The following is a 25083-nucleotide window of genomic DNA, read 5'->3' on the forward strand; positions in this document are numbered from 1 at the left end:
CATGGAAGAGCTGTACTGCATAAGGTGAAAATAACTCTACAGCCTCACTGCCACAACCACTTACAACCAAGGAGTTAACAAAACAACCTCGGGGTAGAGGTGCCAAAAGCCTTTTGAGGAATTGCAAGATTAATTGTCAAGCTGCTTCCTTTTCGAATAACTTAAATGAACCTTACCTAATATAATGCTGGGAATTTTTCTGTCTTCTTCTTCTTCTTGAAGTTGAAGTTCTCCATACTTGAGTAGATGTATGATAATAGAATATTTTGTTTCAAGACTATTTGGTTACTAACTCATTACAAAAACGTGCACACATCACTTCCGGGTCAATGAAATACCGAGATTTAATTATGTTTATTAAAAATTTCCTTAAAATACTAAGTACTTGCTCCAGTAGACAACAATTATTTACATGATACCAAAAATACAAACGACCTTCCTTTATGAAAAATCCTCCATAGCACACATTATAGTTCATTTTGATTAACAGGTTTTTTTTAAAAATTTATTTTATTTCATTCGTGAGAATAGTATTTCTCTAAAAAAATCACCTTTCGAGATTCAACGAGGCGGGAGATTCCAATATGACCCGGAATTAACAGACTGGAACATTGGCCGAAGGTGGAAGCCGCCAACTCAGCGCGTTAACCCGGGTGGGTTTTTCGAGAGTCATGCTCCAAAAATATATAAGAATTATAATAATAATAAAAAAAGATTAAAAATCAAGTGTGTAAGGACTAGTGATTTGGCTTGCCGGGGTGGACTGATATGGGTATATGTGCGTAGGGGCATCTGGGGTGCAGCGGGGCATTGCGGTGGTGTTCTGCAGGGAACGCCTGCCATTCCAATTCCTCCATTCCAGAATGTGATACTTTCTTTTTTATTTTTCTTTCTTTCACTTGTATAATCGAATATTTATAACAAATTCATTATCACAAATCATTCTAATTGGTCAGGATGAAGATTGGATGACCATGGTTTCAGTGCATGAGAGAGAAAAAAAAATGAGTTGAGTGACCCCTCTGCACCCCAGGTGGCACAAATCAAAACCCATTATAGCCTCTGTCAATGTCAGCACCCTGGACAGTCTGACTGCCTTTGGTTCAGGCGACTCAGTTGCATTGGCTCGTCCTGCATCAGCCATTCCCTTGGAGAGAAAAATATACTGCAATACAATAGTACCAGCAGAAAAAATAATGGCATTAGCAGTGCCCAGAAAGATTTGGGCACCGGTAACATAATTCAGTAAATTCCACAAAACAGAAAAAAAAAAATCTCCCAGGTGAAGGTTGGGACGCGGGGAACCAACGCAACTTGAGTCAGTCCTAGGACCTAATGGCAGCTGACCTATGCACCACTCTCATGAGGCCATTGTGAATCTTTGGAATGACCCAGTGGCCTCTAAATATTATTACTATATCCTCATCGTTATTGTTATGATTAACTTAATATCACAAGAGTACATCTTGTTTAAGTATTTAAGTATAGAGCTTAAATATCAATGGAATGTTACCAATAACAGCCTTCATGAAAGTGGTGTGAAACTGAGAAAAAATATATATATTTATATATCAGGAAATGTAATGCAAATAAATTAAAAAATCTTCTGTAGAAAACATAGAAACATAGAACACTAAATAAGATAATAGAGTACCATCTCTCTCTTGATCTCTTCCAACAGAATAATCTTGTGCACAGCGCAAGATGGAAGAGGCTAGACAACGACACACTCTGAGCTACTTACTGTAAGGAAACCTGGAAAGACACCAGTAGTAGACAGAAAGAATCTGGTAGTAGAAAAAAAAATATTCCCAATTCAGGAAGTTCGTGTAAAGTCATGACATACTGAGTATTTTCTATGGTAACCTCAGATTGGATGAAGTGTGAACATTTTTGCAGCAAAGACATTCAGAGAAACAGGAGGAAGCAAAAGTGCTTGGATACAAAAACTGCAGAATGCCATTAACCTTACAGAATAGTTTAGATATTGCCCACAGCCTGTTCTTTATACCATAGGAAAAGTATAAAAGTTTGCACTTCCCTTTTCAGTTTTATCTTAGCACTGCATCTGACAGGACTTGGACACAGAGGGGAAATGGACATTACAAACCCAGAAGTTGAGAGTGCAAAAGTTATTTCATCACAGAAATCAGAGTTTTGTAGCTCATCATGTTGGACACTGTGGAATTATAGAGTTACATTAGCACGGGAAAATTGGTTTAAAAATAAAATAGAAAAATCTTCATCGCTAATAAAGGATTTACAAAAGGAAAGTAAATAATACTATTATAGCATATTAGGTTAGCAGAGGTAGACAAATTAAAATATATAAATTACAATAATTACTGTATCTTAGAAAAAAAGAAGGTAACTCTACAGTGCCACAATGCCCTACTTGGTTAGTTGCTGGCTGACAGGTACTTTGTGTAAGGTTGGTGGGAGTATTGATGCCACACTGGGCCAGTGATGTAGGGTAGTTTCAGCAACAAGATACCACGAAAATCATAATTGTCAAAAAAATTTTCAAAAATCAAAAAGAAACAAAAAATGGGTTTGGTCTTACAATGTCTCTTATAACGGCTACTACCAATTGCGAGATAAAATTCTGTACTGTACTGTACTGTACTACACCGTCTGATAGCTCATTCAGAAACACCCCACCCACAGCTAGCCTAGATTGCTTTTAGCACCCTCCCTTTGTGATCATGTTGCACAATTCCCCAGCACAGTGGAACTGTCACAGATTCACACGGCCAAATTTCAACCAGATTTCTCTAACATCAACGATCACTGCTCAATTTACACAACGGGAATTGGACACGAAGAGTATAATAAATGAGTGAAATGAGATACACTACAACTTCTTTTTGTACTCTTATGAAGTGAATTTTTGAATACATTAAACTGAAAGAAAACTGATAAGCTCAAGGATTCAAAGAAATCTACTACAGACCAATGATTTCAGTATATCCGATTGGTATGATCAGCTGATCTTAGAGAATCTTGGTACTTGGCAGCCTCTGGCACCTCTGCAACAACTGCTGCTTCATTTTGCTGTTACAAGTCATATCTCAGTGGTGTCCTCTCGCAGCTTTTTGATAATTGTCAAAAATATTAAAAAAAAGGCTCACTCAAATAATAAAAATCCTAAAATATCATTAGAAATATTTTAGAATGAAACAAAAACTGAACAATGGCCAAACGTCACCCAACTCTATCAGGTGAGAGAGTAGAGACAAGCCATAAACAAAGGGTTTTAACTCAAAAGGTGCACAGGTTGCTATATCCAAAAGTATATGCAAACGTACACAAAAGTCTGTCTGAAACGCTAGATTTTCAGGGAAGCACAGCAGCGTGAGAGGACACCAAAGTGTTATGAAGAGTACCAGGTTATGATGTAATGAAATGAAGTTAGAGAAGAAGACTTGAAAATAAAAAATATAAGTAGGAGAAGAACCGCGTCTCTGATAATATCCACTGGAAGACACAGCTTTTGTAGCTTGGAGAGGAGCCAGCCAGCTCGAGCAGAACTGCCTCTCTTCGCCTCCCATCAGGTATCTTGGCAGTGGACGCAATAACTCAGCAATATGTAACTCATGTCACAAAGATGTATACATCTATAGCTGATCTAGCAAGTATATATATATATATATATATATATATATATATATATATATATATGTATATATATATATATATATATATATATATATATATATATATATATATATATATATATATGTCTGGCAAATTCTTTCAGTTAAAATGTATTTGGTAGCCTGAACTTAAAATACCAAGATTTTGAATAAACAGTACAGTTTAAGTATATTTTTGTACTGGAACGTAAAACGAGGCATGGCGGCCTTTGACAGTAGTATATAACCCTAACAGAGTTTAGATTTGACATGAAAATTCCATATACTCATATTCTTGAATCTTGCCTTCACAAAAATGAGTACACAAGGTGGGATGAGTAAAAGACGTCCACTTGTCACAGCCATGAAGATGTCATCACTTCAGAGTCACAACCTGAAGATCTTCATTTGTCTCTCATTGTCACGGCAAAAGCAAAGAGGAGGATACTACCAATATCCGAGAGAGGTTTTTTATTTTTGCTTTGGTGATGATGTGGTGACGTGGCCTCTTGAACATGTTCTGAGCCTGAAGCAGTGACTTATATACCTGAGGGAGATGCAGCAACTGATGCTGAAGATGAGGTTGCCCTCCGACCTGCCAAAATAAAAACAAAATGACGGCCATTATAGACTACACGCAAAAGGACATGGTCTAAAACTCGAGCATTTGTGATATAAAGACTACATACAAAAGGACATGGTCTAAAATTTGAGCAATTTGGTCTAAAATTTGAGCATTTGTGATACAAATTTGAAGGATTCGGTCTAAAACTCGAGTATTTGTGATACAAAGTTGAGGGATTTGGTATAAAAATTGAGCATGTCATACAAATTTGAAGGATTTGGTCTAAAATTTGAGCATTTGTGATACAAAGTTGAAGGATTTAATCTAAAACTTAAGCATCTGTAATATTATTATTATCATCATTACTATTATTATTATTATTATTATTATTATTATTATTATTATTATTATTATTATTATTATTATTATTCAGAAAATGAAACATATTCATATGGAACACTTACTTGAAATTCAAGCTTCCAAAGAATATGGCGTTCATTAGGGAGTAGTAAGAGGAGGTGAAGGGAAACAGAGAAATATTTCTAACTTGTTTTCACACAATCAAGGCATACCTTAACTAATGGTCCCCTCTCAAGAGCTCGAAGAGGAAATTGAAACTTGGCACATCTCCCTCCTTCTTCTTCATAGAGAGCATCTCCTTACTCGCCTGAAATAATAATACATGAAATGTTTAATAAATAACACTTGAAGATGGACACATATCTACCAATTTCCTTCACTACCAAAGTGCAGTGCATTAAAGGAAATGCGTAGGTTATCAGCTATACCTGGTTAAAGTGGATCTAGAAACACTCTGATGAATAATAAATGTTAGAACATTTCCCGAGTAAGAGGAATATATAAAAAAAATGAGCAAAGGAAACACCCAGTTTAAAATCGCCATCCAAAGTGTAATTGGAAACCTTTTTTTTTCTACATAGTTATTGCTCAAGAATGTACCCTAAGCTGTTTTCCTGGACTACTGGTAAAAAACAGATTATTTCTTATATAAAGTATAGTAAACTGGAACTATTTAGTTCAGTTCCATGAGAATATTTTGATATCAGAGCAACTGTTCCTTTACTCCCTTAACTGACAGCAGAGCTACCTCTAAAATAATTCAAGACTGGGCTCTTGAAGAGTTCTGAAGTATCTTTCAGCCGTCTTCCAAACTTAAGTGTGTCTTCGAAAGCCGAAAATATGTTGTGAGAAATTTTATATGATTTATAAACTGTAAAAGGCTTTGAAAGGTTTCCTTTTGATGTCATCCTTCTGTTTTACAATTTTTAATAGTGACAATTAAAATGACCTTAGAATAGAGGATTTATTATTATTATCATGAAGATGAACCCTGTTCATATGGAACAATCCCCACAGGGGTCACTGACTTGAAAATCAAGCTTCCAAAGAATATGATGTCCATTTCAAAGAAGTAGCAGAAGGTACAAAGAGAAAGGATTCAGATTTCAGAAAAAATGAGAAATTAATAAATTACTGGATCACAGTTCTTAATGAAAACCATGGGCACGAAAGACTGAACTTCCCTTACCTGACATGCACGCTGGAGTTCAGGAATACGAAGGAGTAATTCACCAAACTTGGGTGGCAGGTGAGGATAATGAGAGAGAGTGTACTCCTGCAACGCTTGTGCAACCTTTTCTTGGGAGTAACGCACTTTCTCTACTTCCTGCAGCCCTGACACATCTGAAAAATAAGCAATGTCAATGCTAGAATGATTTTAAATATTTCCTGCAGCCCTGACACATCTGAAAATAGCAATGTCAATGCTAGAATGATTTTAAATACTTCCTGCAGCCCTGACACATCTGAAAATAGCAATGTCAATGTTGAAAAAACAAAAACTTCTTTCAGTTTTCATCTGAAGATTGAAAAAGAAACCCACAAAATTACTGTGTATAATGTCAATGTTATTGAAAGTGACCACTGACCTAATGATACTTAGAAGTAAGGAAAGTTTTCAAACAGGAAATGTACGTAATTAGCTGTCGGTAAGATTACCCTGATATATTTCACACTGAGTTAAAAGCCACAACAATGTATATGAGACTATATTTTTCAAAAATACAAAAAAGGTTAAAAAACCAGGGAGCTTTCGACTGTTTTTTTAAACCTATTTTTGCATTTGGAAAAATACAGTATCAACACATTATTGTGGCTTTAAACTCATTGTCTCAAAATACGGCATAGTGACCCACCAAAGATATTTCTTATCACGTGAATGAAGAGTTATCTAGTTTCGTTTTACAATCCTAAGGTATAACTGGAGTGGATTTTCCGTGCAGGGGCATTACTGGCTAGCATGTATGGTACTTCCATAATTGAATTATTATTACAGTAATTCAGAAGATGAAGAACCCTATTCATATGGAACAAGCAACCTACAGGGGCCCATTGACTTAAACCTCAAGCATCCAAAGAATATTAAGGTGTTCATTTGAAAGAAGTAACAGAAGGGAATGGAAAATACACAAAGAAGTAAATAAATTAACAAATTAACAAATGAATAAAGATGTAAATAAATTATTAAAATACAAGGCGAACTGAAGGAGAACAGAGAGAGAGAGAGAGAGAGAGAGAGAGAGATGCCCATCTAGCAAGCGTACCTGAGTATAGGAGAACTATGACTTTCATAGCCATATACTCATATTTGTCCACCTGGAGACGGCGGAGCTGTTGGGTGAGATTGAGCATGCGTTCGATACACGGTCCAATACCCATGAGTTCGGCTTGTTCCAAAGTCATGGTGCGACCTGAGCTGACGCGGATCTCCCCGGGGGACTCCATGGAGCGATAGCAACACGAAAGGAGGAGCAGCTCGCACCACGAGTTGATCAGCAAGCAGATCTGGTCGTCTATCTGGAATGGGAATGGGAATGTAGTATTCAGGCCGAGCTATCGGACCCATGATGGGGTCATTCAGAGCTGAGAGGATAATGAAGAGTAGGTGGTTTGAAAAGTGTAACTGGAGGAAAACTCTCAACCCTCAAAGCAGTTGCTCTTTGAAAAAAATGTCAGGAGAGGGTGGAAAATCAGATGGAAGAAAGATAATGTGAATAGAGGTATAGTAAAAGGAATGAGAGAAGGTTGTAGATAGGAGCCAAAAGGGACGCTTATTTGAAATAGAAAAATTGAAAGGAAATCATAATATATATGATCACAGTACTGTGTATTTACATCTACTCTGTAGGTAAAAAAATAATTGCTTGTTTGTGGTTCCACAATCATTTCTGGACGATTTCTATTTTCTCAACTCACATGAAAATACTGTTTACAAATCCTGGAACAAAATGCAGAATAACTTTCAAGAAACTTACTGAAATATGTCTGAAGAGAGGAAGAGATTTACACCATTTGACAATCTTATAGAGTCTGTGATCTGCAATGTGGCACAAATTATTCAGGAAATCTGGGGAATTGTTTTCCATTGCTTGGCGGGCTGCTTGTTCCGACTGCCGTAACTCTGCCATTTCACTCTCACTGCAGTGCCACAGGTGTTCTACATCATGAATTTGCTGAAAGACAAAAGGGATTTGTTAATTATCAGAGGTAGGCTTAAGGTGGGTACAGCACAGATGATAAATAATAGATTAAAAGCTGATATGATGCAAGTAGACTATGTGCTGGAACATGTAAAGATGGGAAAGTGACTTGTTTGATGTTGAAAAAGAATGAAGTCTTCTCCACCTTCCTAGCCTAAAGCATACATCTACAAAAATCCCAAATAACTTTTTGGGGACCTGACTCGAAGACATACCTGTAGGAGAAGAGGAATAGGTTTTTCATTGGATGGAGATGGCTTTAGATCATCGTCCGAGGGCTCAGCCTTGACAGTCGGGGCATCAGGAAGCCTCTGGGGGTCTAAGTGATGCGAGGTGGTGGGCAGCACAACCGCTGGAGGAAGTGGGTATGGTCCGGTGGTGTATGTGCTGCGCCCACCACGGGTTCGATCCTCTCGTATGGCTGCAAGAAAAACGACACGGTTAAGCAAGAATCTGTTAAGAAAGTTTGTTAAGTAAGAAAGTGCACTAAATCACAAAGTTTTTTAAAGTAACAAAGTCTGTTAAGTAACAAAAGTCTGTTAAGTAACAAAAGTCTGTTAAGTAACAAAGTTCATTAAGTAACAAAGTTCATTAAGTAACAAAATGTGTTAAGTAACAAAGCTCATTAAGTAACAAAGATCCCATATTACAGCTGCACTTGAACAATTTGCAGATATTTTGCTGTACATCTCTTACAACAGGAGGCTTATACGGCGCAAAATTTCTGCAGAAATGTAAAAGTCTTTGAATAACCTTGTACTCGTTAACTTTAACTGGAGCTGTGGCAAAGAAAAAGATTAAGTTTTGTTTATTTTCAAGCAAGAAGATGCCTACATATATTCAAACCTATCATAGCGTACAGTAGTTAACATATTTGTCTCCTCTTCAAATATGATCGTAAATATACTTTATCTTTATCTTCTCTGGACTGAAGTAAGAATTAAAAGCTAAAGGTTGGATCACACTATAAGGCAGCGGAAAAATGGCATCGCAGCCAGTAAGGTCACCGACCCAGAGCAAGAACGCAAGTCTAGGGAAAGGACGCGAAGAAAAGAATCAAAGAATATTGAATAAAAAAGATAAAGGCACAGAGAAAGAGAGAAAGTGAGAGCGAGAGAGGAAAAAGATACAGAATAAAAGAGAGAGAGAGAGTAAAAAGAGAGAGAGAGAGAGAGAGAGAGAGAGAGTAAAATGATACACGCAGAGAGAGAGAGAGAGAGAAGAGAGTAAAATGATACACGCAGAGAGAGAGGGAGAGATAGAGAGAGATAGTAAAAAGATACAGAGAGAGATAGAAAGATAGTAAAAAGATACAGAATAAGAGAGAGAGAGAGAGAGAGAGAGAGAGATAGTAAAAAGATACAGAATAAGAGAGTGATGGTAAAACGAAACAGAGAGAGAGAGAGAGAGAGAGAGAGAGAGAGAGAGAGAGAGAGAGAGTGTAAATAGATTCAGGGAGACACACACACACACAGATAGCAAAAAGATACACACACACACACACACACACACACAGACCTTACCTTACCTTACAGACCTTACATCTTGTTCGGGTTGCCCCAGGTCCCTCAGTGTGAGGCACCTCTAATGTCTACCAGAGAGTTGCTAGTACATCTTCCGGTATATTTTGCATCTTCCAATCTTGGATGGTCTGGGATGCAGTTTAGATATTTGTCGAGCTTATTCTTAAACACATCTACGCTCACTCCTGATATATTCCTCAGATGAGCTGGCAACGCATTGAATAGACGCTGCATTATCGATGCTGGTGCGTAGTGGATTAATGTCCTGTGTGCTTTCCTTATTTTTCCTGGTATATTTTTGGGCACTATTAATCTACCTCTGCTTGCTCTTTCTGATATTTTTAGTTCCATGATATTTTCTGCTATTCCTTCTATCTGTTTCCATGCCTGAATTATCATGTAGCGTTCTCTTCTCCTTTCCAGACTATATAATTTTAAGAATTGTAGTCTTTCCCAGTAGTCTAGGTCCTTAACTTCTTCTATTCTAGCTGTAAAGGACCTTTGTACACTCTCTATTTGTGCAATATCCTTTTGATAGTGTGGGTACCATATCATATTGCAATATTCAAGTGGACTACGAACATATGTTTTATAAAGCATAATCATGTGTTCAGCTTTTCTTGTTTTGAAGTGCCGTAACAACATTCCCATTTTTGCTTTACATTTTGCCAACAGAGTTGCTATTTGATCATTGCATAACATGTTCCTATTCATCATCACACCAAGGTCTTTAACTGCTTCCTTATTTGTGATGGTCTATATTAGGTCCCTTATATGCATATAGCTTTCTTTCTCTGTCTCCATAATTTATTGATTCAAATTTATCAGAGTTAAATACCATCCTATTTACCTCTGCCCAATCATATACTTTGTTAAGGTCTCTTTGTAGAGCGTTCCTCATCTTCATCACCAAGTAATTTCTCTACTTAATTCTTGTGTCATCTGCGAAACTACTCACTACCGAATCCTTAACATTATTGTCTATGTCTTCAATCATAATAACAAACAGTATTGCAGCTAACACCGTACCTTGCGGCACACCGGATATTACCTTGGCTTCATCCGATTTCTCGTCGTTTGCAATAACTATCTGTTTTCTGTTGTGTAAAAATTCTTTTAAACCATCTTCCTACTTATCCACGATATTGTGTTTTCTAATTTTCTTCGCTAATATATTATGGTCTACTTTATCAAAAGCTTTTGCAAAGTCTAAATACACCACATCTGTTTCATTTCCGCTTTTCATATTTTTGAATATGTTTTCACGGTGGACTAACAGTTGGGTTTGTGTACTTTTTCCGGGTACGAAAACCATGTTGTCCATTTATTAAACAAATTATTTTTTATTAAATGTTTCATAATATTTTTCTTCATTACCCTTTCATACACTTTCATTATATGTGATGTTAGACTCACAGGCCTATAATTACTTGCCTCTATCTTGATCCACTTTTGAAAGTAGGGGTAATATACGCTAACTTTGTGCTCATCTTATACTTGCCTGTATCTACACTTTGTCTTAATAATATTGCAAGTGGCTTTGCGATAGAATGAACTACTTTCTTTAACAAAATAGCAGGAATTCCATCAGGCCCTGCAGCAGCTCCATTTTTAATTTCATTAATAGCCTGCACAATATCAGCTTCATTAATATCTATGTCAGCTAAATATTCACTATTTCATCCCTTACTTCTATATCATTATCTTCATTATCTATTCTAGGGGTGAATTCTCTCTTATATCGTTCTGCCAGTATGTTGCAAATTTCCTTTTTCATTCGTTTAATCTCCCTTCAATTCTCAGAGGGCCTATTTCTATTCTTCTTTTATTCATCTTCTTCGCTATGAGTATAATAGTTTGGGGTTTGCTTGATATTTAATAGGGTTTTTTCTTCCAAGTCCCGTTTTTCATTTTCTTTTGATTGATAATAATCTTTTTTCTGCATTTTCTATCTTACTTTTTAGTTCTAACTAACTTTCCATGATTTTTTTCTTTTGCAAGACCTTTTTCCACTTTCTGATTTTCTGGAACAAGATTCTTCTGTCTCTTGGTATGCATGAATGATGTTTTCTTTTCTTCTTCGGTATATATTTTTCCATATTATCTCCAGAGAGAGAGGAGAGAGAAAGTTTTTGATGGCGGAAGCGACGACGACGACGATGACGAAGACCGAGACCGAGTGTCACGAGATCTGACGCGGGTTAGCCTCAAAGTCGTCGAAAATAGAAATGTATGAAGTCAAGTCAGTGACGGTTACGTCGAAGAAGAAGAAGAAGAAGAAGAAGAAGAAGAAGAAGAAGAAGAAGAAGAAGAAGAAGAAGAAGCGGCCTTATCATATTTCCATGAATGAAGAACATGAGTCATTGTGTTGGGATATCTCGCTCGTCTCGCAAAGAGAGAGAGAGAGAGAGAGAGAGAGAGAGAGAGGAGAGAGAGAGTTGACTACTTTTATTCTTTTCCAACCAATGTTTTTTTTTTTATCAGAATTTGTTAGTACTAGGTGGTAGTTTCAAATTTGGACAGTGGTCTATTCTGATTACCAGATTCTGATGTTGAATTACTGTTTTTTTTGCATTACTACCCTATTTTAATTAATCATATATATATATATATATATATATATATATATATATATATATATATTAAAAAAAGTATCTTTCTTACTCTTTCTGAAAAAGTAATAATGATAAAAATAAATGTTTTCGATGTTAGAAATGCAAAAAAAATATGTTGCTACAAAAAATAGTAAAAAAGAAAGGAAAAATGATAAAAATATGTTTTCGATGTTAGAAAAAAATATTAAAATAAAAAAAAATACTACAAATAATAAAAAAAGGGGGGGGGGGGGGGTGGTTCCAGGGCCTCCTCACCTTCCAGCTTCATGCCCATCCGGAGGCACTTGTCGAACCGACAGGCGGGGCACTTCTTCCTGGTGTTGGTGGTGACGGGGCAGGAGGCTCCCCTCATGCAGCCGTAGTTCTTCTTGTTCTGCACCGTCCTCTTGAAGAAGCCTTTGCAAGACTCGCACGAGAAGATGCCGTAGTGGAATCCGGAGATTTTGTCCCCGCAGATCGGGCACGGGCTGCAGAAGAGAAGGGAAGATATAACACAATACCAATAAAGGAGTGACAAATATACATATTTTGTTTGTATGGTGTTTTTACGTTGCATGGAACCAGTGGTTATTCAGCAACAGGACCAAAAGCTTTACGTGACTTTCGAACCACGTCGAGAGTGAACTTCTATCACCAGAAATACACATCTCTCATTCCTCAATGGAATGGCCGAGACTCGAACTCCCAACCACCGAGGTGGCACGCCAACACCATACCAACCACGCCACCGAGGCACAATATATACATATTTTGAAAATAAACTTTACCGCTATTAATATCGCCAATATATAAAGAAAATCAATGGGAAATGAAGATAACGGGAAATACTGTAAATGGAGGAAGGAAAAATACGCAAATAAAATTGAAATATTTCATTAGGATCTGAAAATGACCAGAAAAATGTATAGAAATTGGATTTGAAAATGATCAGAAAAATGTATAGAAATTGGATTTGAAAATGTTCAGAAAAATGTAAAGAAATTGGATTTCAAAATGTTCATAAAAATATATGGAAACTGCAATAACTCAGAAACCGTTTAACCAATAGGTTTGAAATTTTTTCATGGGTATATCTTTAGTTACTCTTAATGCATGTATGCAAAAAGTTTGAAGTACATTGAAGGATAAATAATGGATGTTCTTGTTAAGTGACACCTCCCCCCCCCCTCATCCCCCTTAACAGCTGTGAGATTCGCTTTTCAAAAGACGCTGCCGAACTGTCAGTTCAAAGGAGCCTTTTGAGAAGTGAAGTGAATAAAGTACATCGTAAATTACCTTCGAAACGAAAGCGAATATATTAAATCAAAACCAAAAAGAACTATTATAGATTGCAGCTCCTTTCACTGTCAAATTCATATATTTAAGTTTCCTGTAGAGAAAAAACTATTGTGTCGGCTTTGCTTGTCCGTCCGTATTTTCCTGTCCGCCCTCAGATCTCAAAAACTACCGAGGCTAGAGGGCTGCAAATTGGTATGTTGATCATCTACCCTCCAGTCATCAAACATACCAAATTGCAGCCCTCTAGTCTCAGTATTTTTTTTTTTTTCAAAATTTCATTCAAGGTTAAAGTTAGCCATCATCTTGCTTCTGGCAACGATCTAGGACAGGCCACCATCGGGCAGTGGATAAAGTCTCAGAGAGACCACCGAAAAATAGATCTATTTTCGGTGGCCTTGATTATAGCTGTAGCGACTGTAACAGAAAACTGAATTGCGCCGAAGAGACTTCGGCGCATATTTTTACTTGTTAGAAGTAACTAGGCGTCCAAATGTTATACGGGAAACGGATATACAGCCATACACTACTGTCAGATAAGCGGAAGGAAGTTCACAAAGAGACAGGTGACAGGAATTGACAGGCGCTTTAGCCTTCCTGTTTGAAGTGAAGGTTGGGGGAGGGGGGGAAGGGGGGGGGAACAGGCCTTCCAACGTCCATGGGACGGGTGACAAAGGGAAGAGGAACTTCTATCGGCCTCTAAAAGAGGAAGGTGAAGACACTGAAGGTTCCTCCAGCCTACCTGCTTCAGTAGAGAGAAGAGTTATCCCTTAGGTACAATAATAAAACAAGTAAAAAATGCACAATCGAGTTTTCTGTTCATCATATAATGCTGTATGGAACTCTCAACCAAGGCCTCGTGGTAGCCTGTGTTGTTGTGCCATACGCACGCTCATGGCTAACCTTAAATAAAATATAAACTAATGAGGTTAGAGGGCTGCAATTTGGTTCGTTTGATGGTTGGAGGGTGGTCGATCAACATACCAATTTGCAGCCCTCTAACCTCAGCATTTTTTAGATCTGAGGGAGGACAGAAAAAAAAGTGCAGACGGACAGGCAAATAGCCATATCAGTATTTTCTTTCACAAAAAACTCAAAAGGGGAAGAATCCTTTCCAGAAAAGTCAAGTATATCTTAGTTTAACCAGACCACTGAGCTGATTGAACAGCTCTCCTAGGGCTGGCCAGAAGGATTAGATATTTTTACGTGGCTAGGAACCAAATGGTTACCTAGCAACGGGACCTACAGCTTATTGTGGGATCCGAACAAGAGTATATCGAGAAATTAACGTCTAATCACCAAATATAAATTCCTCTGATTCCTCGTCGTCAGAGCGGGGAATCGAACTTGGAATACCGAATCAGTAGGCGGGCACGTAAACCGCTCGTCCAACGAGGAACTAAAAAGAGGTCCGCTAACCTACATGTTGCAGTAGAGAAAAGGGGAGCGGGGAGAGGGGAGAAGGGAGAGGAGGCCCTTAGGCCTAATCCATAAAGAAACCGGAGAAATAAAGACCTCCGGATACTCACCTGTTGATGAGCTGTTGTCGCGTGATCCCAGGCTGCGTTGGCAAGATGGAGTGTGGCGGGAGTTCCGTCGTCAGCCGTTCGTCTTCCTTGAGGTCCTTGGAGGATTCTGGGTGACCTACGATGGTGTGGGGCTCTCGTAGCTCCAGAAGTGCTCCGTACATCGCACCCGGGCCTGCCCCCGGGTACTGGCCGGGGACGCGACTCAGGTTCGGAGATTGGTGTGGTGGCATCGGGAAGGCTATGTGGCGTTGCTGGATGGGAGACTGTTTCCGACGATAAGATAATAATGACGGATAAGACAGTGAAGAGTTAGATAACGTTTCGACTATTCAAGAAGGAAATAAATTAAATAAAAACAAAAAAAACACATTCTTAAAATCTTGCTGAGGGCAAAGAAGGCGGACTGACCTATCTTTAAGGTCACAGAACTGCCCTAAAGGCAAAACTTTTCCTTAAAAGTATTTTTTTTTTCTTTAAATACATAAATGACACCTGCCCAGTTCGACAACTTCTCTGCTTCTTTTCGGTCGCTCTGCTTTTGAGCATTCAAAATATATAAGCATTTTTATTTTTAAATATATAAATGACACCTGCCCAGTTCGACAACTTCTCCTCTTCTTTCGGTCGGTCACCTTTTGAGCATTTTAAAAATATATATAAACGCCGTGTTGGAGGGCTCATTCACCGAGCGAAAACGCTAAAAATACGAAACACCTATCCCTCTGAATAACACCTACCCACACATCGGTCTATTTAAGTCACGGAATGCTAAAAGCAGCCCCGGCCACTGCATACGCTGGCGGCGTCGGTGTACCTGAATTGGAGAGCGCTTTTATATCGATACGTATCTGAATCAAGTGACCAGCTCCTATGTGGCTTCTTTCTACCTTGATAGAATGGGAGACTGTTTAAATAAGACGATTAACTCTGGATTTTATTATTTAATTTTTTTTTTTTCCGGTGTCACCGCAAAATATCACAGAAAGGGATCTGACGCTTTTATAGTTTTGATACCAGTACTGTTTGTAGTGATTCTTTTTAAGTCTATTTTGATGCCACTATTATCTGTAGTGATTCTCTTTAAGCCTATTTTGATGCCAATATTATCAGTAGTGATTCTTTTAAAACCTGTTTTGATGCTAATATTATGAGTAGTGATTCTCTTTAAGTCTATTTTGATGCCAATATTACTTGAAGTATTTCTCTTAAAACTTGTTTTGATACCAATATTATTAGAAGTGATTCACTTTAAGTCTATTTTGATGCCAATATTATTAGTAGAGATTCTCTTTAAGCCTATTTTGACACCAATATTATTTGTAGTAATTCTCTTCAAGTCTATTTTGATACCAATATTATGTGTAGTGATTCTCTTTAAGCCTATTTTGATGCCAATACTATTAGTAGTGATTCTCTTTAAGCCTATTTTGATGCTAATATTATATGTAGCGATTCTCTTTAAGCCTATTTTGATAACAATATTATCTATAGTGATTCTCTTTAAGTCTATTTTGATACCAATATTACTTGTAGTAATTCTCTTTAAGACTAGATATTGTTTGAGGAGAGTCTCTTTAAGCCAATTTTGATACCAATATAATAATAATAATAATAATAATAATAATAATAATAATAATAATAATAATAATAATCAGATACAGCGCAGGAATAGTGGAATGGACGAAGGCAGAACTCCGCAGCATAGATCAGAAAACCAGGGAAACAAATGACAATACACAAGGCACTACACCCAAGAGCAAATACGGACAGACTATACATAACACGAAAGGAAGGAGGGAGAGGACTACTTTAAGTATAGAGGACTGCGTCAACATTGAAAACAGAGCACTGGGGCAATAATCTGAAAACCAGTGAAGACGAGTGGCTAAAGAGTGCATGGGAAGAAGGACTAATAAAAGTAGACGAAGACCCAGAAATATACAGAGACAGGAGAAAGACAGAAAGAACAGAGAACTGGCACAACAAGCCAATGCACGGACAATACATGAGACAGACTAAAGAACTAGCCAGCGATGACAATTGGCAATGGCTACAGAGGGGAGAGCTAAAGAAGGAAACTGAAGGAATGATAAACAGCGGCACAAGATCAGGCCCTAAGAACCAGATATGTTCAAAGTACGATAGACGGAAATAACATCTCTCCCATATGTAGGAAGTGCAATACGAAAAATGAAACCATAAACCACATAGCAAGTGAATGCCCGGCACTTGCACAGAACCAGTACAAAAAGAGGCATGATTCAGTGGCAAAAGCCCTCCACTGGAGCCTGTGCAAGAAACATCAGCTACCTTGCAGTAATAAGTGGTACGAGCACCAACCTGAGGGAGTGATAGAAAACGATCAGGCAAAGATCCTCTGGGACTATGGTATCAGAAACGGATAGGGTGATACGTGCAAATAGACCAGACGTGACGTTGATTGACAAAGTCAAGAAGAAAGTATCACTCATTGATGTCGCAATACCATGGGACACCAGAGTTGAAGAGAAAGAGAGGGAAAAAATGGATAAGTATCAAGATCTGAAAATAGAAATAAGAAGGATATGGGATATGCCAGTGGAAATCGTACCCATAATCATAGGAGCACTAGGCACGATCCCAAGATCCCTGAAAAGGAATCTAGAAAAACTAGAGGCTGAAGTAGCTCCAGGTCTCATGCAGAAGAGTGTGATCATAGAAACGGCACACATAGTAAGAAAAGTGATGGACTTCTTAAGGAGGCAGGATGCAACCCGAACCCCACACTATAAATACCACCCAGTCGAATTGGAGGACTGTGATAGAGCAAAAATAATAATAATAATAATAATAATAATAATAATAATAATAATAATAACAGAAACTCAGTCAAGCTCATTCAGACAAAGGCTGCCAACACCTGCTCTCACCTGCGAGGGAGAGTAATGTGTGGGAGAGATGGGAGACGGTGCAGAGGAATAGCTGTTGTATGAACCTCCGTACTGGGAAGCGTCACTGTTGTTCCGGCTGAGTCCAGTGGAAGGTGTGTGGCTGAAATAATAAGCAAATAAGTGAGCAAAAGTAAGTCTACACTTTACCGTTCTAAGTACTGAACGAACGCACAAATCATCGATTAAAAACAGCGCGGGAAGATGGCACGTACCTGTAGGGAGACGAAAATCCCGAGACATGCCTACTGGGTCCAGGAGACTGCGTGGGGGAGTAGAGGTGGGTTGGCGAGTGGGTGTGTGGGTGAAGGCGCGGGAGGAGGGGGCTCTGACTCGGGGTGTAGGGCCCCGGGTGGACTTCGCAGCCGGAGTCGCTCCGGGGCGGGACGGGGGAGTCAGTCTGGGAGGCAGGCTGCGAGGAGGAGGAGAAGACGGTCTGTTCCTCGACGCATTCCTCCAATTTCACCTGAGGGGAGAGAGGGAATGAATACGAGGCTGATAACCAAGTCTCGTTTTCCATATTAAGGCTTCATAATGTGCTGTGGCTCTTTTCTGTTTGGTGCAATACTACTACTACCTACTACTGGCCTACTGATATTACTCCTACTATCTTTTCAACAAACCTATATTGTTTTATATATATAATATATATACATAAATGTGTAATAAACTAATACTCCTCCTCCTATCTTTTCAACAAACCTGTATATTATATATATAATATATATTATTATATAATATAATATTATAGATATCCTTCTATTCTTTTTCCAATAAAGGCTAAATATTTTAATTTTTTATATAACAATAAATTCTAATAAACTAATCTCCTCCTATCTTTTCAACAAACCTGTATATATATATATAATAGAGATATTAATATATATTATATATATCTTCTATCTTTTCAATAAAGCTATATTTTATATATATACATAAATATCTAATAAACTAATATTCTTCCTCCTATCTTTTAAATATATTATTTTGTAATTTCATATATACAGAAATATCTAATACACTAATATTCCTCCTCCTATCTTTTTAACAAACCTATATAATTTCATATATATTATATATGTATAAATATCTATAAACTAATACTCCTATCTTTTCAGCAAATATATATTTTATGTAATATTATATAATATATAAATATCTAATAAACTAATATTCCTCATCCTATATTTTCAACAAACCTATATTTTATGTAATATATACATAAATATCTAATAAAAGGACCCCACAAAAACCATCCAATACCTACCTGGAGAGGGAGACATCAGTCTGAAATAAAGTATACTTACTTTCTATATTTTGGCGTTTTTATGGGCTCCTTTTATTAGATGGAATTCTATGGTAACAATATTTTCACCAGTCATACATAAATATGTATAAAATATGATATTCTATGACATGAATAAACACACATATGCTCGTAAATACTGTTTGCCAATGGATATGACCTGTAAATTTGTAAATAAAATTGTTTTCGCGAAATTTACGTACAGACTCTTGATCGAAGTTGCCGTTTTCTTTTTCGTCTTGGCTTTATTCGAGGGAGACTAAATGATTTTGGCTTTCCTTAAGAACACTAGACAGACATTTTGTCACATAGGGACTTTCAAAAGACGCAAGTCGACTATTTGTCAACGAATAAAGAGACAGTGGTAAAGGGAAGTTAAAGGCAATTTGATTTACGAAAGGTAGAAGAAAAAACTTTAAATTCCTTCAACAAAAAACAGCATGACTATACCGTTGCTACTCATAGATTTAACGAAGATAGGACCAATCGTAGGATTAAATCATGTAGGGATTAAATGATATAAGAATGAGGGGAAAAGTAGGCAGATGAATATGAAAGACAGTAAAGGGAAATGTTTATAAACACACGAGTGAGGAGATAGGCTAAATCTATCTGGGTTCCTCTTATGTAACGGACATTTTCCCTGACACAGGATGGAAAACTAACGGTTTGCGGTCGAATGAAATCATCCACCACCCCACCACCCAGCCCCGAAAACGCCCCCCCCCCCTTCCCCCCCCCCCTCCCCCCCCCCCCCACCACCACTTCTGTAGAGAGAGGAAGTAACGACCCTGCAACTACTCGGCAAACAAACGGCAGCGAACAGTCCCGAATAAACAACGTCGGTCTAGAAAAAAAAAAAAAAATTTGAACGAACGACACTGAGGAGACGGCTCGGTAGATCAAACTCTCTCTCTGGTAGTCAGTTACGAACCGCTGATATTTTTCCCGCCTCCTTCAGTCTTCCACGGCCTCTTCCCTCTTTTTTTTTCTTCTTCTTCCAAGCTACTATATACTTTATACAGTACTTGTAAAGTAACTGTACTACAGAGCAGGGCAACAAACCAACTTGAGAGAGAGAGAGAGGGAAGGAAGCTTTTTCTCTCTCTTTACCGCTACGAGTTTTCCTCTTCGACGAGAAAGAATTGCTCACCGGAAGTACATCCCGTTTTAATTTTAAGGTTCAAGGTGAGGCCAATGATTTCTCTCTCTCTCTCTCTCTCTCTCTCTCTCTCTCTCTCTCTCTCATATATTCTCTTTTTTGCGAAGTTGCTCTGAGTTTCCATACAAGAAAACCACAAGGTGGATGTTATACAAGCAATATGCATACTGCAAAGCAAGCTGGCCCACAGCTCTGCAGTGTAGGGAGCAAAAGACGTACTCGGCTAAGTGAGAATACGACGCTATGCGAATCGAGTAGTAAGTAGCACGCGCTAACCCCGAAGGTGCAAAATGACCACAACGTCGAGGATTTTGTCGAAAAGGAACAGTTGTTTTTCTCAGAAATGGCAAAGCAACTTCATCTGATGTGTTCTAAGTGTCTGTTAGGGGCAATTAGCCAATTTATTTGACATTTTGAAAAAGCAAATGCCTGCAACAAGAGCTGCATCATCTGCATACTATAATTGCAATGTATGATGTATCAGCAGTGGACATTGGAAGCATTTATTCATACATGTCGATACATCTAGGTGTCCACCTATATTCCACTGTTCAGACAGCTATAAAATTGTCATAAAACTCTCAAAATATATGGGTGATTATATAGATGGTTCTGAGAGGAAAATATTATACTATTAATAAAACTCTCAAAATATATAGGTGATTACAAAATTTTTTGACAATAAAAAATCCATTGTAAAAAAATTCACGATATTTACACATCACCTGTTGGACAATGCTGACGTCAAAACACGGAAATCCAACTAAACTTAAGGAATCTACATCACAGTCCTCTCAATTCCAGCTTTCTACATCATCATTTCACGGTTACAGGAACTTTTGACATGTAACTGTAAACCGCTGCTATTTTGTATATAAAAAAAGGTGTATGTAACTGTATTTACAGATCCGTAACCTGCGTGCATAATTTATGGAGTCACTGAACATTAGATGAATTCAGTATTTTATTTTGCATTAGATATATATACATATATATATATATATATGAATATATATGTATAATATAGTATATATATATATATATATATATATATATATATATATATATATATATATATATATAGTACATATATAACTAACTTTACATAGAGGTTCTTAATAGTGAAGGTCATTGGAAGAGAGAGAGAGAGAGAGAGAGAGAGAGAGAGAGAGAGAGAGAGAAGAGAGAGAGAGGCAAATGTTTACAAACGGAAGCACGTGGTGTAGGAAGCCATGACGTCATAGGGGCGGGGCGATATTTGGCACGCATCCGTGAGTAACAAATACCCACAGGCCACACGCCCCTCCCCTACCCACTCCCTACCCATCCCCCGCCCTCTCTTTACCAAACTCTCTCTCTCTCTCTTTTCCAATGACCTTCACTTGCATTTGAAGACCCTCTAAATTAAGAGAGTTGGAGACAAAAAGTATGAATGTTTAGCTCTCTCTCTCTCTCTCTCTCTCTCTCTCTCTCTCTCTCCAAGAACCTGCACGTTTAGCTCTCCCTCTCTCCCCCGGCCCCCCTTCTCTCTCTCCCTTCGAGTTGCTATGTGAGGTAAACGGCTTAAATTAGGCAGCCGCCCCCTCCCCCTCCCCTATCTTCCTTCCTGCTGGTGTTCTCTGTTCCTCCTAAACTATCTTGAGAAGGCAGGTCTTATAATAGCTCTCTCTCTCTCTCTCTCTCTCTCTCTCTCTGTGATTTAAAACCCAGAGGCTCTCTGAATATTGGAAGCAAGGGCTATACAGAGATGTTCGAAGATCTAATAATAATAATAATAATAAATTGTTTTTTTTTTTTTTCTATTATATATATTTAAAATAGAAATAAACAAAATATAAAATTAACTCGCTTAATTCTGCCATTCTCTTTAACAGCATTTACCTAAAGAGGGTCTTTTACGAAGATAACAATAATAATAATAGCTATTATTATTATTACTATTTATTATTCAAAAGATGAAGAACCCTATTCATATGGAACAAGCCCACCACAGGGGCCACTGACTTGAAGGTAAAGGGAGATACAGAAAGAAGAAGAAGAAGAAGAATGGATCTCACTCATTAAAAATATAGATAAAAATAAATAAACGAATGGATGAAAATGTGTTAAAAGTGACGACCGGACTACCGCTAATAATTCTTCTTATTTGCACTTGTCACCAGCGAAACGTTTTCCTAGCACATCCGGTCTCCTCTTCTTCTTCCTCTGAAGATAACGACAGGAATTCGTGGAATCTTGGTGTACTGTGCTGTTCACGTTTCTGATGAATATACATACATACAACCCGATCGTTCGAGCTTTTTTTTCTGCAACGTTTTCGTTACATCCTGTTGTCAGGCCAGACAAAGGACTTTTTTTATTTTTTTTTATTTTTACCGGGCGTATTACTCCCAAGTCACATCACATGTAAATACATATATATATTTTAATTCCAGGTAGAGCGAATTAGATGTTAAAGGACATTTGTAGCTCGAATAATTTATATGAATCACGGTGATGTGATAATTATTCATATATACATAAGTTCTTTTATTTGTGCTGGGTGTATTACTGCCAAGTCGCATCCGTGTAAATACACATGTATACATAAAGTTATTATATTTGTGCTGGGTGTACTACAACAGGTGCACATCTCGTGTAATACACATATACATGAGAAGTTTTTTTTCTTTATTTATACTTGTTGTATTGAAGCCAGCGCACATCACGTGTTAATGCACAAATATACAAGAGAATTTATCTTGTTTATACTGGGTGTATTACACCCTGCGCAATCACGTGTAAATACACATATATAAATGAGTATATATGCAAGCATATGATATGCTTTGTATCTGCAACATTTTGCATACATACTTACAAACATACAAACAATAAATTCACACAGCCTCTGTAACTGCCTATGCGATACCATCTATGTCCCTAAAAACATGCATAAAATACGCATTATGTCTGCAACGCCAGAGAGAGAAAACACAAAAAGATATTCTTCGGGGCGCAACCAGTTAATTAAGGCCAAGAAAGGTGTCGAATTAATCCCAAAAATGGCGCCTGAATTAATCCATATAACAATGAGAATTAACCCATAAAACGGTGAGAATTAAGTTAATCGGAATAAAGTCTCTGGAATTAATTTTAAAAAGGCGCGAATTCAACCAGAAAATGGCTCGCGAATCAATCCAGAAAATGGCTCGCGAATTAATCCTGGAAATGGCTCGCGAATTAATTAAAAAAAAAGGCTTGTGAAATCATCCAGAAAATTGCTAGTGAATTAACTCGGGAAATGGCTCGCGAATTAATCCTGGAAAATTGCCAAAAAAAAAGGAAATGAAAATGGGCTAGGAATTAAATAAATCAGGGAAATGGAAAACCAAAAGGCTCGCGAATTAATCCGGGAAATGACTCGTGAATTAATCCGGGAAATGGCTCGCGAATTAATCCAGAAAATGACTCGCGAATTAATCCGGAAAATGGCTCGCGAATTAATCCGGAAAATGGCTCGCGAATTAATCGCGAATGCACTGAACAACAACAAGAAGTGGGAGGCCGTTATGGCTGCCTTGACAAACTGAGTGACGTTGACAGATCGTCTGCCACTTACCTGTCACCCCCGTCAGCCTCCACCCTTGTGACCTTAGCAAGGGCGAGAGAGCCAACCAGGCTCACTCAATGCCTTCTTCACCCTCCCCCCCTTCTCTCTCTCTCTCTCTCTCTCTCTCTCTCTCTCTCTCTCTCTCTCTGAGGAGAGTCCAACCCTCTTAGTCTTTTCCGTCTTCGGTAGGTATTTTAATTATACGAGTTTTATTTTTATATAGTTTTCATGCGCTCTCTCTCTCTCTCTCTCTCTCTCTCTCTCTCTCTCTCTCTCTCTCTCTCTCTCTCTCTCAGGAGGAAAGCAGAGGCAACAGGAAAAAAATGATTTTTATTTAAGTAGAAGAAGAAAAATCTCCTTCAAACCATAACTACGTAACGATGACATCAGAGCAAAGATTTTGAAAAGGTAGAAGTAAGCAGAAAGCAGTAGGCAGAAAGGAGTAAAGAGTAAGCAGAAGGCAAAAAGCAGTAAGAAGAAAGCAGAAAGCATAAACCAGAAATAAGAAAGCAGCAAGCAGACAGAAGACAGTCAGCAGAAAACAGACAAAAAAGGTGAGCAGAGAGCAAGCAGTAAAAGCAGTCAGCAGCAGCAGCAGTATTCTTGGTAATGGCAACGTCTCCATCCACGGGTGTCACGCAGTCACAAGCAAATGGAGGAGTTTTTTTTGTAAGTAGACGAATCAAGCATTGAACTGAAAAAAAAAAACACGTCCCAGCTATCAATAAGACATCAATCAGCAAAGGTATTGTGGACGTGAAAAAAACGTCTCAAGGGATATCTTTGTCTCTTAGAAAACCACTAATAATACATTTTCATCTATTTATTAATGTATTTTTTTCTTTTTTAATGAGTAGAACCTCTCTTTTATGTATTGTCCTTTACCTCTTCTTGCTTCTTCCTAATGAACACCATAATATTCTTTGGAAGCTTAAATTTCAAGTCAGTGGCCACTCTGGTGGGCTGCTTGTTCCACATAAATAGGGTTCATCTTATGAATAATAATAATAATAATAATAATAATAATAATAATAATAATAATAATAATAATAATAATAATAATAAATAATAATAAAGTAATAATAATAATAAACTTTCGAAAACCCTAAATACCTAGTTTTTAAAAAAATACACCCGGTGACCCTTTCTGGTGGGTCACGCAAAACTTTTTATTTTTTTTTCTCGTCCGATCGATGACAGATGGCGCTGTTATTAATGCATACGACATCGGCGTCCGGTACTACTGCACGCAATAGCGACGTCTACCAGAGGTCTGCGCCTGAACTCCTCCCCATTCCTAAAAGAATATATATCCCAAAGGAAGAATTCCTCCCCATTCCTAAAAGAATATATATCCCAAGGGAAGAACTCCTCCTTATTCCTAAAAGAATATA

General features: G+C 37.8%; 1 protein-coding gene across 4 annotated transcripts in view; it reads right to left on the bottom strand.

The window, feature by feature from the left end:
• Positions 1 to 342: 342 nt before the first annotated feature.
• Positions 343 to 25083, bottom strand: part of LOC135224667 (nuclear hormone receptor FTZ-F1 beta-like) — a 211926-nt gene continuing 187185 nt past the window's right edge. For all 4 annotated transcript variants that reach the window (XM_064263886.1, XM_064263887.1, XM_064263889.1 and 1 more), the window contains 10 exons: positions 17845 to 18095; positions 17612 to 17732; positions 14703 to 14965; positions 12154 to 12365; positions 7976 to 8181; positions 7536 to 7733; positions 6825 to 7077; positions 5750 to 5904; positions 4773 to 4867; positions 343 to 4230 (listed from right to left, as the gene is read on the bottom strand). In XM_064263886.1, the coding sequence (XP_064119956.1) occupies positions 4778 to 4867; positions 5750 to 5904; positions 6825 to 7077; positions 7536 to 7733; positions 7976 to 8181; positions 12154 to 12365; positions 14703 to 14965; positions 17612 to 17732; positions 17845 to 18095 (1749 nt within the window). In that variant the 3' untranslated portion in view covers positions 343 to 4230; positions 4773 to 4777. The remainder of the gene's footprint in view (positions 4231 to 4772; positions 4868 to 5749; positions 5905 to 6824; positions 7078 to 7535; positions 7734 to 7975; positions 8182 to 12153; positions 12366 to 14702; positions 14966 to 17611; positions 17733 to 17844; positions 18096 to 25083) is intronic.

Source organism: Macrobrachium nipponense, chromosome 12 (genome assembly GCF_015104395.2).
Source record: "Macrobrachium nipponense isolate FS-2020 chromosome 12, ASM1510439v2, whole genome shotgun sequence".
In the NCBI taxonomy this organism is placed as follows: domain Eukaryota; kingdom Metazoa; phylum Arthropoda; class Malacostraca; order Decapoda; family Palaemonidae; genus Macrobrachium; species Macrobrachium nipponense.